We start from the raw sequence: 16,609 nt of genomic DNA, 5'->3' as shown, positions 1-16,609 counted from the left end.
TTCTATGGATATTTGACATATTTCTATGGATATTTGACATATTTCTACGGATATCTGACATGTTTCTATGGATTGATGGGATCCCTCCCAGCCCTCTCCTCCCCACACTGACCAGGCCCAGCCCCGTGGTTCCTCCTCATCCCAGAGATGCTCCAGATCCCAAATCCCCTTTGTGACCCTCCTGGAGCAGCAGCTCCTGGTCCTTTCTGGACTGTGGAGCCCTCAGCATTCCAGGGTCGAGGAGAGGGGCAGGATCAGGATCCTCTCCCTGCCCACACTCTTCCTGATGCCCCCCAGGATCCCACAACCTTCCTGGCCCCAGGACACGCTCCTGGCTCATGGATCATCCCCCAGCATTCCCAGGTCCCTCTCCACGGAGCTGCTCTCCAGAAGGTCAGCCTGTCCTGCTGCCTTATTCCCAAGTCAGCTGCTTTTCCAAGGGTTTCCAGAAAAGCTTCCAGCAATCCCTAAAAGTTTGCTGAGGATAATTTGTACAGAGCAGCCACTTCTATTCCAGAGGGAGGTCACAGGCCATGGAAAAAAGGGAATCAGGCTAAAAGGGACACCCAGGAAGGGATAATCCAGTGCTGGACTGAGGTGATCCTAAAAACCTTCAGAGCCTCCCTGAGGGAAAGGTTCTGGAAAGCAGAAACTCCTCTGGTTGCACCCCAGAGACAGATCCCAGCATGGAAAAGGTGTCATTCCCAAAAACCTGGCAGGTGAGCATGAATAATTTAATATTTAAGGCCCCAAGGGAGAAGGTTGAAGCCTTTTAAGGTGAACTGCTCGTTCTTGTGGGAGCAGAGAAACTTCCTGGCACCTCCTGCAGCTCCACAGGGATTCCCTCCACAGTTTGAACCGATTTTTCTGCCTTTATAGGAGGAAAAAAAAAAAGCCATGTTCCCAAAATGCCTCTTGTACTCCACAGGATGGAGCTTAATCCTCTGAGGCTGAACATAAACACAGGAACCACCGGAATCGATCTTGGATTTTACCTTCCTCTTTCCACACTGCTTTCTGTGCACTTTGTACCCAAATTCCTTAAATGGGACATCCCAAGGAACAGCTGGGGGTTGTTTTTTCCCTGGAAGACATGGGTTTGATGTTGTTTGATGTCCCTGTTTTTCCCTGGATTTGATCCAGTTGCATTTGATGCCATTTCATTGAGGCCACTTGGCTGGCAGGGATCTCAGGTAATCAAAGTCCTTCTTTTCTGCACATTTTCTGGATTTTAGCAACATTTTCCCAAGGAAACTCATCCTACTAAAAATAAAACCTTAAAAAAACCCAGGAAAACCAAGCTGTGGCTGGCAGTTTGCCCAAATTCCACCTGCTACAAAACCACCAGGAAAAGCCTGTTCAGCCTCGTGGTGGGAGGAAACAACATTGGTTAAATGGGATTTTTTCTCCCAGTTCCCAAGACTGAAGTAACCCAATCCCAAATTTTCTTCATGGAGCCTGTGGGCACCACGCTGGGAGCTCTTCCACTCGAGTTTAAATCCCAGGAGTTTGGGGACAACTCAAAATCACCATCATCCCGCTCCAAACACCCGGAAAAAGCTCAGGGATAAAAACTGGGAAAACCTTTGGGGGTGAAACAGCTCAGACACCACCTGAGCGCATCACCAGGACTCTCTGCCGTGTGTCCCATGGGGGAAATCCTGGGAAAACTCACCGGAGGCGTGGGCAGTTCTGTCCCAGGGCGTTGAGGATGGCGTCGGTGATGTTGGAGCAGCCAGAAGCGCACAGGGACTGCAGCTTGTGGCAGCCCCTGCAGATGGTGATGAGCCCGTCATCCGTGATTTGCTGCCAGGGAAATCACAACAGCCTCAATCCAGGCAGGATTTCCCTCTCCCCATTCCGAATTCCAGCTTTTTCAGCCCAAAAGGGTTATTGGAATGTTTCAGCGGAGGAGCAGAGGGAGGATAAACCTCGCCGGTGCAATTTGGGAATGTCAGGGAAGGGATTTGCAGGGAAATGTTTTGGAGCTGGGTCAGGTGAGGGATGGGCAAGGTGCTGGGATTTCTGCAGGGCTTTGCAATTCCTGCTGGGAAAGGCCATTCCTGGACACAGGGAATTTGTCCAGTCCCATTCCTGGACACAGGGAATTTGTCCATCCCCATTCCTGGACAGAGGGAACACAGGGAGTCCATCCATCCCTGTTCCTGGACACAGGGATCCATCCAGCCCCATTCCTGGACACAGGGAGTTTGTCCAGCCCCATTCCTGGACACATGGAGTCCATCCAGTCCCATCCCTGGACACAGGGAGTTTGTCCAGTCCCATCCCTGGACACAGGGGATCCATCCAGCCCCATTCCTGGACACATGGAGTCCATCCATCCCCATCCCTGGACACAGGGAGTTTGTCCAGTCCCATCCCTGGACACAGGGAGTCCATCCATCCCCATTCCTGGACACAGGGAGTTTGTCCAGTCCCATCCCTGGACACAGGGAGTCCATCCATCCCTGTTCCTGGACACAGGGAGTTTGTCCAGTCCCATTCCTGGACACATGGAGTCCATCCATCCCTGCTCCTGGACACAGGGAGTTTGTCCAGTCCCATCCCTGGACACAGGGAGTCCATCCATCCCTGTTCCTGTGTGGGACTAACTGATGGCACGGACAGAGAGCCCATTCCCATCTCTTTTTTGGCATAAACACACATTTCTGGCACTGCAGAGCTGGTTCAGGGCCCTTCTGTGCAGGAAAAGTGCCTTTGTGGGCTCAGTTCTACACGGGGACGAGAGGAAAGGCCTGGCAGCATCGCTCCAGCCTGACGGGAAGGATTTTTCCAGCTCATCCCACAGATGAGTTCAGAGGGAGGAGAGAAACACCCCTGACACAGCCCAGGCTGGTGGGGGGCTCATTCAGTGTCCCTGAAGTGCCACCAAAGAGCTGCTGGTGACAATTTTCCCATGTGCAGGGGGGATGGAGCACATTCCAGGGCTGGGAACCCCGGGAAGTGCCACTCACCAGGCAGGTCTGCAGGTTCAGGGTCACCAGCTCAGGACAGTGGGCACCGATGAACTTCAGGGCCTCGTCCTCCAGCTGGAAGGGAAAACAAACAGGGATGGGAACAGCTCCCACTGAGATCCAGGAATTACAGCTGGGAGAGCAGGGAAATTGGAATTTCCTTTGAGGAAGAGGGAAAGACAGCATAGGAACAGGAACAGCAGGAGCATTCCTGCCTTGGGGGGTTGGTTTTGCATCTTTGGGAGAAGAGCCTGGGCACAAAAATGCTTCCCTACCCTGGATCTGGCAGTGCTGCTGGATTTCTATTATTATTATTATTATTAATTATCTTTATAGTTACTACTATATTATTATTAATAATAATAATTATCTTTATAGTTACTACTATATTATTATTATTTATATCTATATTTAGTATTATTTTATTATTATTGTTGTTATTACCATATTATTAATATTACATTTTTATTATCATTATTTTCTTTTTAGTCTTATCCTATAATTATCGATATTATTCTCACTACTACGGTCATCATAATAAAATATAATAAATAAAAATTAAACATGAATATAAAATATTGTACATTATTGTATTATCCTATGCATTATGTGTAATTCTTATCACGCTTCTGATTATTATAAAATACAATAAACACGATTAAAATCATATAATATGAAATAATTGACACTATTATGTTATTCCTATATATTAATATCATTATTTACCATTTCAACAATCATTGTCATTATCATCCTTATAAAATCTCATCAGTACAATTAAACAACAACAGAGCAGTAAACACAGCACACGATATTCCACGCCCCCACTCATCCCAGCTGGGCTGATTCCCACTTTTCCAGAGCCGTACCTGGGTGCAGCCCTTGAGGGACAGGGCCCGGAGCCCCCCACAGCCCCGCACCAGCGCCTGGATCCCGTCCTTGGTCACTTGGTCGCACCAGGAGATGATGAGCTGTTCCAGCAGCGGGCATCCCTCGCTGGGGACACAGGGAGACACATGGAAATGTTCATTTGCCTTGGGAAAAATCCTGCTCCAAGCCAGAAGCGCTGGGATTCCCATTTGTGGGACCCACAGAGCGCAGCTGCACCTGGCAAACGCCAGCTCCAGAGGGAGGTTCTGCAGGGAGTGTGGGGTGCTGCTGGGTTGGCTGGAGGATCTTAGAGGTCTTTTCCAGCCTATAATTCCATGGCAAATCCCTGCTGCTGGCTCCTACCTCAGTGCTTTCAGGGACAGGTTGGTTATGGAGGTGCAGGAAGCCAAATCCAGGTGCCTGAGTTTGGAGCAGAACTTGCTGAGGCTGGTGCAGGTGCTGGAAGAGACACACGGGGGACACTCCTGCAATGGATTCAGCCCAGGACACAGAAATCCCGTGGGATGGGCAGGCTGGGGTGAGGATGGAGGTGGGACACTGGCAGAGGTTCCCAGAGAAGCTGTGGCTGCCCCCAGATCCCTGGAAGTGTCCAAGGCCAGGCTGGATGGGGCTTGGAGCACCCTGGGATAGGGGAAGGTGTCCCTGCCCATGGCAGGGGCGGCACTGGATGGGTTTTAAGGTCCTTCCAATCCAAACCATTCCATGATTCCATGACCTCCCACACCCCCAAGCCTGGCTTTCCCTTAAAAAAGAGAGGGAGAACAGGGGCGCCCAGGGAAGAGGGAGGAGTTTTACTCACGTGTCCGTGATCTTGGTACAACCATTGAGGTTCAACACTTCGATGTTCCTGCAGTTCTGCGCAAAGGTCCTTTGGAAAAGGAAAGGGGAAACACTGGATTTGTCAGGCAATGGAATCCCAGGTGTTTTACAGCATTTGTTTGAAGTGTAACACGTCAGATTAAAGTTTCACAAAATGGCATCGAACAGATGGAAAAAGAAAATCAAGAAGAAAGTCAAAAGAATCAAGAAAGAAGAAAGGAATCAAGAAAATCAAGAAGAAAATCAGGATGAAAATCAAGAAAAGAAACAAGAAAATCAAGAAGAAAATCAAAAAGAACATCAAGAAAGAAGGAGATAATCAAGAAGAAAAGAATCAAGAAAACCAAGAAGGAAACCAAGAAGGAAACCAAGAAGGAAATCAAGAAAGAAGAAAGGAATCAAGAAAGAAAAAGCAAGAAAATCAAGAAGTAAATCAAGAGAATCAAGAAGAAAATCAAGAAAAAGAAAAGAACCAAGAAAATAAAGAAGGAAATCAAGAAAGAAGAAAAGAATCAAGGAAAGAACCTATCAAGAAGAAAATAATCAAGAAAATCAAGAAGAAAATCAGGAACAAACCCAAGAAAATCCCTGATTTCTGCTGCCCCACCTCTTGCCCTGAGATGTCCCAGCCTGGGTCACCCTCAGCCTCAGCACTTGGCTTTATTTGAATGAGAACTGAGAGAAGTGGCTGCTGGGTGAGGTTAAAAATGATAAATTAGGTGATAAAACCACGATAAATTAAATGATAAAAATGATGAATTAAATAATAAAAAATGGATGAATCAAATGAGAAATCAAATGAGAAATCAAATGAGAAATTAAATGAGAAATTAAACGAGAAATTAAACGAGAAATTAATCATCTCTGTCACTGCTCTCCAGGTTTTGACACCCTGAGGGTCTCGGATGCAAAGTGGGGATAAGTGATCCTAATCCTGGTTTTCCAGCCCATTCCAGAGCAGGACCAAGGTGCAGCTCTACCTTAAGGCGTTGTCCCCCACTCCCAGGCAGCCGCGCAGGCTCAGCTTCCGCAGGAATCCCCCACATCTCTTGGAAATGTTCTCCACCACTCGGCCCTGGGGGAGACAGGAAGAGCCACGTGAGAAGCCCGAAGAGCTCCAGGGGTGAACATTCTGCAGACTAACAACAGTTTGGTATTCAAGGGAAAAACGGTGCTAAGGCAACACAAAAGCCATGGGAATGGGCTAAAGGGAGGGGGAGGGAGAATTATTCAGCTTCTGAAGATGGAGAGACAAGGAGCAATCACCTAAAGCCAATCAGCTACAGAATTTTGAGGAATTTCCTCCAGTTTGGAGCTCCTGGACATGGGCACAGACTCCCCAAGGAGCTACACCCCAGATTTCCAAGTACAGCCAATGGGTGAACTCCAATTTCTACTCAAAACCAGATGAGCAGAACCAGCCCATGAGTTTTGCTCCTGCAGGAAAAAGGATTCAACCATTTGTGCTCAAGAGATCCAGGAAAAGGCTTTTTAATTTCAAGTCTGGATCCAGTGGAAGCCTCCAAAGACTCCACTACAGCCAGGATTTACTTTTCTCCCTGGGAATGAAGGGCAAAACCACTGGAGAATATTTGTACCCGTGCTCAGAAGCTCAGAAACTTCCCCTGCACTTCGGTTGTTCCTCAGAGAACAGGAGCATCCCTCGGTCCTTCCTGGACTAACTGGCACTTGGGACCTCTGTGAGATGAGGATTTTCTTCCAGAATCTCTTTTCCAGTCTAAAAAAACCCCAAATCAGCCACCAGGCTCAATACAGCACAACCCCACCACCAGACAAGGGACCCTGGGCTGTCCAGGTGAGCTCTGGGGACACCACGGGAGCAGCTCCACATCCCTGCAAAAAGGCTGGAAAAGCTGAAACGCTCCCTGATTTTGCAGTTCCTCAAGCAATCCTAGGAATTCTGCTTGAATTAAACAAGCCAACCGTGTTTCTATCAAGAATTTGCATGGACTGATGGATTTAACTCCGTTACAGCACAGCCTGAGGACGCCAGGAAGCCCAGCAGGAACTCTGAGGTGAGGTACAACGAATTCCAGCATTTTGCTTTCAAAGGGGCAGCTGGGCTTAAGCAACAACACGGGTTTGATGTGCAGGGACATGAAAACCACCCAAAAAGCACTGAGGAATGGGAAAAGCCTGGTTTGTGTTCCCAGCCTCTCCCTCCTCCCAGGCTGAGCCGCTCAGTCCCATCTCCTGCCACTGCACACGTCAGGAGCCCTGAGAACTCCACTCTAAATCAGTAATTCCATGGGTCCAGGATTTTTAGGGCATGTTATGAGGTGAAGGATTCATTAGGAAGACCAAAAATCCCTCATTTCCTGTCCCCAGGCCACTCAGACCCTGCTGAGGTGTCGGTGCCACTTCCTGCTCCTCATCCCTGCCCCTGCTCAGACTCTCATCGGCACAAAGGGAATTATTTTAACTCTTTCCTCCAAAATCAGGGGTGGATTTCCCACAAGGTGGGAACCTTCACTCAGCAGCTGCTTGATGCCTCTGGTCTACCACAACTTAAAGCCACACATTCCCCATTTCCCTCCTCCAATGTGAAACGTTCCCAATCCCCCCGCTCCTCCATCGTGTTTTGAACAGGATAAACCATCCTGATAAGAGACTTAAGGATTGGGTTTTTTCCTCATCCCTTTTCCTGCTCAAGGCAATTTGAATTTTCATCCTCCATCCCCCCACTGGTGCTGCAGAATCCACATCCCACAGGTTCAGCTACAACAGAGCAGCTCCAAAGCTGCATCTTTTAAGGACAATTTGGACCTCCTGAATCACCTCCAATTTCATTTTTTGGTATTAAAGATACAAATGTTGCAGGCCATGATTCAACAGACATTCAGTCCTCAAGGTCTTGTCGGTGCTAACTTTGAGTGCAAGGAGGAGTAGTTAAAAGTCTCCTCCACACAAGCAGCAGTTTTCCCCAAAAATGCACCTTTCCTACTAATTTCTGTTTTCAGAACACCCAAAACTACTTTCCTTCCATTCCTACCTTTAAGTCTTGCTAGAGGTGTAGAATTCTGTCCATTTTCAAAAGCTGAATGGATTGCCAAGACTTTAAAATAGACTCCCTGAAGCTGAAGAACTGAAATTAATGATTTCTATCTCCAGGGAAGGCAGAAAGGGTTACACTGGGAGTATTAATCCATTCTAGGCTGTAATTACATTTTAACAAGAAGAAATGGGTTTGTATGTCACTGAATGATACCTCAATATCCCTCTGGAAATCAAACAGGTCAATTCGCTGCCAGTTACTGCCATCCAGGGCCAGAACATTCCATGCCTTTATCGGGGGAAAAAATGTAAATGTGCGGTTAATATGAAAAAAAAAAAGGTCAGTGGGGAGCCAGTCACAGTTTGTTCCTTTGAGAAACAACATTCTGTCCCAGGTGGGGAGGCAACAGGTAATTCCAGCCAGCAGGGAGAACTGGGCTGGCACCAGCAGCACCTGCAGGGAGCAGGGATCCCTCACAACTCGGAATTCCAATTCCCCCAGCCAAGGAAGAGGCGCCCTGGCTGCTTCCACTCCCTTGGGAGGTGGAGCTGGGAGCCAGGAGAGTGCTTGGAGCTCGGCTATCTTCACATTCCTGGCTGGAATCTCCTCCCCAACACCTCAGAGGACTCCTGGGCACAGGTGAGTCCCCTGGGGGACCCCACACGGGGCAGCTGCGCTGACAAAGGGTTTGGTTTTTGTTTAAATAACCAAAATCTCTGGCGGTTCCTGCTCCAAAGGAGAAGCAGGAACTCGGAGCTGGTCACTGTGCCCTCAGCCAGGAGCACAGGGCTGCATTTAAAGTTCTGCTTACGTCACCAAGGTAAACAAGCGGAGCTTGTAGCAACCAGGAGCCAGCGTTGTGCAAGAGCCAGGGATAAACACAGGGGGATCTTCCACCCCATCTGCCCCGTGCACCGAGCTCAGCCCCAGCACAAACACCAGCTCTTGGGCAGCAGTTAGTGCAGAGTTACAACAGACAGCAGAACTGAGCAAATTCAATTGATTTTTTGGGGGGTTTAAAGCTCAATGCTGATATTTGTTTTAAGGTCTGGTTACAGCCAGGAGAAGAGCAGCGGGAAATGCCCCAGTGGCTGTGTAATTCCATGGGCAGTGTAGGGAACGTTCCAGAGCCTTCCTGCACATCCCTGCAGGAACTTCCCGTGCTGTGCCACGGAATGTGGTCCGTGCTGTGTTCCCTGTGCAAACAGGAGCCGGGACAGGCCAGGAGAACACTCTGACATTGGCAAAGAGTCCCTGACAGCCCATTCTGGCCAATATTGCTCTGCTGGATTTCAGCTGGAAGCTCTTTCCCTGCAAGGCCTGTGTTATTCAGGTCATCACTGTAATGCCCAGACACCACACTGGGTATTTTTTAATGCAATTAACAATGTTTAAGCATCCTTTTTTTTTAAAATTCCAATGTATTTAAAGTAATTAAATCAGTCGTGGTTGAGGTTTGGAGCCAGGACTGATGGGTTTTTGCAGGTGTCACCCAGCCAGGATGGTGAACACACCACTCCAACTCCTTCCCTGGATCACCATCCCACCCTTGCTGTGCTGCTTCCTCTGGGAGCTACCAGACACTGGCAGGAAAAATAAACCTGAATAAATCTGGAAGCTCCAGATAAATGGACCTTCCAGTCCAGTTGGAGGAATTTTCCCAAACAAATAATCCAAGCTGGATTTCATCAAGTGAAGCCCACAAAGGATAAGAAAAAACCCTCATTTTATTTCCCTGCTTACTCCAACTATCTCCAAGGAGAAAATAAACGTTGACTGTGCAGCATCTTTGTGAATCAGAATTCCTGTCTTTCCACCAAAACCCACAGGATGCCATTTTGGACTCATCCCACGTTGGGGATTTCAGGGGTGTGAGGTCCCTGTACAAACCCAGAACGAGGGGAGAGCTCTGGGCAAAAAGTCAGCCCCATCCCCTTGGTACCTGGGACATTGGAAAATGCTATTCCAGCTTGGAATTCCTCCTCACTGGGGCTATGGGAATTTTCCAGGACTTCCAGGGGACACTAAATAACTCCAGCTGATTGGCACAAAACTCCCTGGTCCAACCCCCCTGGGGTGACGTGCTGAGGATGCTGGAGAGGGAGGATTGGCACCCAAGTCCAACCCCCTGTTAAAATCCACCAGGAAAGAGGAAGGTTCTTACCCTGGAAACTTGAGCACAACGACACAGAGTGACCACATCCAGGAAAGAGAAAATTCTGGAACAGAAATAAGAGATACCTTATTGGTTATTGACATTTAAAACAAAAGGGACATGGAAAACAAAGGGGTGAAAGCAGAAAAAAAAAAAAAGACTGGGACAGCAAAACTTCTTTGTGATTCGGCTGAAAGCTGAACTGTGAAAAGAAGCGCAGAGGCAGCAATTCCCAAATGGAAGCAAAACACAGCTATGGAGCCACTGGGAAACAGAAACCTCACACCTTGGAGTAGCTCCTGACCCCAAATCAGTGACTGCTCACCCAAAGCGAGCCTTGCAGGAGCCCCACACTGGGACAGGACAGGGAGCACCACCAGGGCTGCTGGGCTGGCTGTGACTCCGCACAGGAGTGACTCCAACACGCCAGCACCTTCAGCAGCAGCTCCCAAAGCGGGCAGTGCCATCCCTCATTCCCAGGGATGGAGGCAGGGCACAGCCTGGATTCGGTGCCCGGATTATTCCTGGTTTGCCCAGCGGCGATGGCAGGGCTGGAGCAGCTCTGCTGGGAGGAGAGGCTGGGACAGCTGGGCTTCTTCAGGCTTCAGGGTGACCCAATTGTGGCCTCCCAGTACCTGAAGGGGCTACAGGAAAGGTGAAGCAGGACTGTTCCCAAGGGCCTGGAGTGCCAGGATAAGGGGGAATGGGGTTAAACTGCCAGAGGGAAGGGTTGGATGGGATATTGGGAAGAAATTCCTTCCTGTCAGGGTGGGGAGGGGCTGGGATGGGTTTTCCAGAGAAGCTGTGGCTGCCCCATCCCTGGAAGTGTCCCAGGCCAGGTTGGAGCACCCTGGGATAGGGGAAGGTGTCCCATGGCAGGGGGTGGGAATGGATGGGACTTAAGGTCCCATCCAGGGTTCCGCGCTCCCACAACTGGCAGAGCCAGATGTGCTCAGCCAGGAGGGACCAACCACTTTGTGGTCACTCCTGAGTGTCACCCTGGGCCAGGACACACCCCGGGGACATGGCCAACGCCCGGGGCTATTATTGGGATAAAGGAATGACAAGGCTGAGACTGCCAGGCTTTTCCCTCGGGATCACACCCCCCCAGCTGTGGATGCAGGAAGCCCCGAGCTCATGGAAAGCTCCCAATCTGCACCAAGACATCAATAATGTATAAAATTCAATGGGGTTTCAATGTCACTTTATGGTTGATGGTTCTTCAAACAATCGTGTCCCAAAGCAGACGAGGTCAAGCGGAGGGTGGGAGGACATCAAGGTCTCGTTCCCTTTGGGAACAATTATAAAACTGTAGGTTTTGCAAAGATAATACAAAGAGTTCGACCACAATATGCTTTAATATTTTAATTTAATATTCTCAACTTGAAGGCCACCCGAAAGAGAAGGCAAATGTCAGCCAGGAGCATCCTGAGCAGCAGGGATGGAAAAAGCACTCCAGAAACACCAATATTGGGGGGAAAGGGTGTTCCTGATGAAGGGTGAATGCAGATGGTTTATCAGAACATTGATGCTAAAGGTATCACACAGCAGCACTCAGCTAAACCAGGATAAACAGCCACGTTCCCTCCTGTGCTCCCACACTTCCCAGGGATACTCGTGGATCCAAGGAGTTAAGGGGTTAAGATTCAAGGGGTCAAAGACACTTCTGATCTTATCAAGAGACAAAACTGACAGTGATGTGCTGGGGAAAGCTCTGGAGAAGATCCCACGTGCATTTTAACACCGTTTGGGATCCCCAGTTCTGCATTTCAGAGCAGCTTCCCCCTCCCTGCCTACGGACAAGGCTCCCCCTGCCCCCAATGTCATTTACTGGTGTCCAAGGGTTTATTCAGCACCATGTCCACGCACAACAATACCAGGAAAACCTGGGGAAATGAGAGAAGCTGGGGAAAATTCTTATTTACTCCTACAGCGGGAATTTAGGGTGAAAGTAAAACTTCAAATTCTACGGGAGCAGCGGCTGGGTCACTCACTATGGAAGTTTTCTCTGTTTTCATTAAAATTCCCTTCTCCACGGGAATCCCAGACTGCCAATAACCACCTCATCCCTCTATCAGGGCTGGTAGATCTCGGATAAATTCTCTTCCACTTCCTGCTCCTCCCTTCCCAGCCTGCCCACACAATAACAGGGATGCACCCCGGCCAAACCCTCACCCCTCTCCCTCCCCAGCACAGAGATCTCAGCTCTGAGAACCTCCAGAGCCTTTTCCAGTGTTCCCTCAGCTCCTCTTGCTCTTGTCCAAGACCCTGAGTCGATGAATCAGCAGAATCAGGCCGCAAAAATGACTTTTTCACAGCAGTCACTCCTTGCTTGTGGATTTTACTGGATCCAGCTGCTCCCCATGGGCCAGGAAGGGCAGCAAGGAGCACAGGTAAAGTCCTGCAGGCACCATGACCCAAGCTGAGAAATCCACTGAAGCCCTGAGGAGGTGCTTTTTCCTCTCCAAGGAACTGCTGGAGAACATTAAAATACCCCAAGCCCCACAGATAAGCAGTGACTGAGCAGCAGCAGAAAGTTGATCAGCACTACTTCAATGATTTCCCCCAATTCTGCTTTAACAGCCCCAAAGGCACCGTGCTGGGATATTTATTTTTCCACCCAAACAGGATTCCTGTTCTCACAGCTGCCTGATGAGCCCTTTCACATCGGTCTTTTTACTCTTGAGAGTTGACAGTGGAGGAAATAATCCACAAAATTGACTTTATCATCAAACAGTGATCACAGACTGAGCTTCCCAAACAGGAATTAAGTCTGGAATTGCAGCAGATTAAATTGTCACACAGCAAAGGGACTCCCTACGTGTATGGTTTTGTCTGAACAGCTCAGCTCTGCACAATTTGGGTAAAACATACTCACTTTGAGCAATTTTCAGGTTTCAACCTCTTAATCCACTCAGGGGTTTCTAGGACTCCTCACTTTCCCACTGCTGCTCTAATTAGATTAAGGTCAAGACTCTCATGAAATCCCTGGATGCTGCGGGCTCCAAGGTGAGCCAGCTTAGACCTTCAGCCTTCTAAAATTATCCACACTGATTTCTGCCAGCGACCCCCCCACCATCCCAGTTCAATTCCAGTTCATTTCCAGCTCAATCCTGCTCCCACGGGCTGGGCAGGGGGACAGAAACCACAGCTCTGCTGCCAACTCAGCGCTCCCCCTGGGCACAACTCCAGCTCCCGAGGGATAAAGCAGCGTGTGGGGATGGCAGAGCCAGGGCTGGGGGTGTGCTGCGGATGTGTTGGGCAGGGCTGGACGAGCAGAGCACGGAGTCAAAGCCGCTTAAGACAGGAGGGAGCTGCAAACTGCTTGACCTGCCCGTGACCCAGCAGGAGCAGCTGAATTCCCGCAGCCTGATCCCTGCTCCCGGCCAAGTGGGAGCTGTGCAGCAGCCCGACGTCACACTGGCAGTGCAGCCTCCTTCAGGAGGGCAGCAGGGAACGCCTCTGCCAGGGAAATCCAGGCTTGGTGCTGGGGGCTGGCTGCCAGGACTGGCAGGCAGCCCCCAGGAAGGAAAACACCTCTCCAACAGCAGTGGGAATGCAGGGAAACAGGGACAGGATGCCCCTCTGGGGACACAACCACAGCTGGAGCCAGCAGAGACCAGGGAGTCACCACTGGGAGTCACCGAGGCAGACACTGACAGGGAGGAGCTGGAGCAGCCAAGGAGCGAGGGGGCAGTGGAGGGAACTCTGCCTTTTGCTGCTGTGGCTCACTGCTGGCTGTGTGAAGGCACAGTCACCTCCAGAGGTGTCATCTCCTGGCTCTCAGCCGGCGGGAGACAAAGCTGGGGCAGGCGCAGCAGTGCCAGGACATGGATTGGTCACCACCTGCTGGGGCTGGGGCTGCCCCTGCATCCCTGGCAGTGTCCCAGGCCAGGTTGGATGGGGCTTGGAGCAGCCTGGGATAGTGGGAGGTGTCCCTGCCCATGGCAGGTGGAACCAGACAATCCCCAAGTCCCTCCCAGCCCAAACCATCCTGGGATCTGTGACCTCTCCACCCATGTCCTGCTCTCTGGACACACAGGACAAACGTCCCTGTCCCAGGTGGGGCAGAACACGATGCCAGCGCTGCATCCCGGACACGGGACATCCGTCCCAGGACAGCCCTCGGGAGCACCACCCCTCTTGCTACATCCCTGTACTTTTAGGGATAAAGGCTGCTGTTCTCCCCTTTCAAATCCTCCTCCTCTTTATTTTGCCTATGTGCAGCTTTCTCTCCACAAACCGGGGACCCCAGAGCCGTCTGAGAGTGCCTGGAGCAGGGAACAGGACTTCACAGAGCAGTGCCCAAACACACCAGCCTTTGTCCTGCACACAGGGACACCCATTTACAGGAGATTCCCGCAGAAAACCCATCCAAGTTTCCCTTTCAAAGGCTGCACTGTCAATGCACAGTAATTAATTTTCGCAGTATGCTAACAGTGAATTCCAGCTCTCCAAACCATTACTTATGAGCTTTAAACATTTATCAACTCCCGATTTCCCCTCGGTTCCACCCGATCCCGAACAATTCCCTGCTCTGCAGCAGGTTGGGATGATCAGTGACAGCAGGACACAACAGGCACAGACATTTCCACAGGGCTGTGGCTTGTCCTGATGCAAATCCCTGCTCCACGCAGGACCATCCCTCCTTCCTGCCACAAATCCTTCTCCAACTGTCCGGCAGTGTTCATGGAATGGTTTGGGTTGGGAGGGACCTTAGGGATTGTCTGGTTCCACCTGCCATGGGCAGGGACACCTCCCACTAGCCCAGGCTGCTCCAAGCCCCCGTCCAGCCTGGCCTGGGACACTGCCAGGGATGCAGGGGCAGCCCCAGCCCCAGCAGGTGGTGGCCAATCCGTGTCCTGGCACTGCTGCGCCTGCCCCAGCTTTGTCTCCCGCCGGCTGAGAGCCAGGAGGTGACACCTCTGGAGGTGACTGTGCCTTCACACACCCAGCAATGAGCCAAACCTCAACCTCTGGCTCCACTCAGGATCACTCCACTTCCATCCACCAGCAACCTCACTGAGGCTCCAAGCGAGGTTCTGCTCCTGGGGAGCTCAATGCCCACACACCTCTCCTTCCCTGAAATCCATGCAAAATTCCATTTACATTCCATCACCCAACCCTTTTCTCCCTACCCTATTCCCCACATTCCCAGTGCCACACGGACTCCCAGCCTCACCCATCAGGGCTCTTCACCACCTGTCCCCAACCTAACCCTTGTCTTGTCACCTCAGCACAAGGACAAACCCTGGCTCTGTTGCACCTGCTCCCATCAGAAAAAGAAAATCATCTCAGAAAATCCAGAAAGACAACTTTTTGTCACTCTTCTGCTGCTGCACATCCCAGCCATGGTTCAGGACAAGCACAGTTGCTGCCACCTGCAAACTCCTCCTGTGGTGGCTGTGACTCCATCCTGCTCCTCCCAGAGGTGCCTCTCTTCCCCAGGTCCTGGGAGCTCATTTCACCCAGGGATCTCCACACACATGGACAATCATTTCCCATGTCCCAGGCCCCAATCCCAAATATCCACACGGCAGGAGGGAGGGCTCTAACAACCACACATTGTGCTCTGGGGTGAGGAATACAGGAATAAAAGAGGCAGAATCAGGTGGGATATACCCTTCCAGAGGAGGCAGTGCACTGAAAACGAAGGATAGTCATCCCTTTTCCCTGTTCCTTTCATTCCAGCAGCACTTCCTTGGCTCACACTCCCCTCCCCAGACTTCACTGCCGAGTGTTGACAGACCCACAGTTTCTCGCAGTGTAAGAACGCTGTTGCTGTTAATAATTCAAGATTCCATCTGCCTCCACTTTCCCCATTTCCAGTCCAACACCTGAGTTTAAAGCACTGAAAAACTCGACTCTGCTTCCAGAGCCCAAACTGTGCCCGTGAGGGACAATCATCCCCCACACTCCCCTCCTGCTTCCCACAGGAGAGGGCAGAATTATCCACAGACACCTTGAGGGTCTTAAAGGACTTTCCCAACCCTAACAATCCACAAAGTCTGAGCTGTTTGGGGTTTGCTGCAGAAGCAGCAGCCATGGTGCCCTTAATGAGAGGCCCGTATACAGCGACTCGTTTCTTGTTTCCCTTAACTTTGATAAGGGCCTTCTGCTCTCTCGGGAAGATGCCTACCAGGGAAATGACTGCAGCCCTGAACACCAGGTGTGAATGTTTCTCCTTTATCTCCCAGAACGATGGGACGTGGCATGGTTGAATGAGTGGCTGATAAGGGGCACAAAAGTCTGCCCTGCCAGCTGTTTGGGGGTGTAGCTGTTTTATCCTTCCCCCTGCACGTTCCCAAATCCTTCTTAAAACTTTCCCATGGTAGAAACAGATAAATACTGAAGTGTGTGTAATAAAGATGGATCCTGCTAGAGGAAGCAGTGCTCTCTGTTCATTTTTCTCCAAGCTGCTGCAAAATAGCTCCTGAACACGGACACCATCACTGAATCTCCAGCAGCAGCCGCCGCGTTTGAACTGAGCTGCGCCTGGAAGGGACCCCGATTCTTCATCTCCAGCTGCTGGACAGGTAAGATCCGAACGCAGAACTACGGGACAGGCTACATCCCACGAGCAGCAGCTTTATTTAAGAGATTTTGCAGAGAATTTTGAAAGAACAGGGATTTAACACCCCGACAGCTAAGTTAGCTGCTTTATTAGTATGGTTGATTAACAACTGTAACACATTCCCGGCGGGGGCGCCCCCCCGGCGGGGGGGGGGGGGGGGGGGGGGGGGGGGGGGGGGG

At 50.5% G+C, this 16,609-nt stretch overlaps 1 protein-coding gene across 6 annotated transcripts in view; it reads right to left on the bottom strand.

Moving 5' to 3' along the window:
* The window catches only part of FBXL20 (F-box and leucine rich repeat protein 20), a 37,958-nt gene that overhangs the window by 5,385 nt on the left and 15,964 nt on the right, over positions 1–16,609 (bottom strand). For 5 of the 6 annotated variants that reach the window (XM_042027997.1, XM_042027995.1, XM_042027993.1 and 2 more), the window contains exons 3-10: positions 9,866–9,920; positions 7,915–7,989; positions 5,666–5,760; positions 4,666–4,734; positions 4,209–4,304; positions 3,845–3,971; positions 2,976–3,050; positions 1,676–1,806 (exon numbers count right to left, since the gene is read on the bottom strand). In XM_042027997.1, the coding sequence (XP_041883931.1) occupies positions 1,676–1,806; positions 2,976–3,050; positions 3,845–3,971; positions 4,209–4,304; positions 4,666–4,734; positions 5,666–5,760; positions 7,915–7,989; positions 9,866–9,920 (723 nt within the window). The remainder of the gene's footprint in view (positions 1–1,675; positions 1,807–2,975; positions 3,051–3,844; positions 3,972–4,208; positions 4,305–4,665; positions 4,735–5,665; positions 5,761–7,914; positions 7,990–9,865; positions 9,921–16,609) is intronic. The other variant, XM_042027994.1, reaches the window with a different exon arrangement.

This window comes from Corvus kubaryi, unplaced genomic scaffold (genome assembly GCF_017639235.1).
Source record: "Corvus kubaryi isolate FWS band 111438036 unplaced genomic scaffold, C.kubaryi_AGA036_p1.0 37301, whole genome shotgun sequence".
In the NCBI taxonomy this organism is placed as follows: domain Eukaryota; kingdom Metazoa; phylum Chordata; class Aves; order Passeriformes; family Corvidae; genus Corvus; species Corvus kubaryi.
This window is presented reverse-complemented; position numbering and strand designations above follow the sequence as displayed.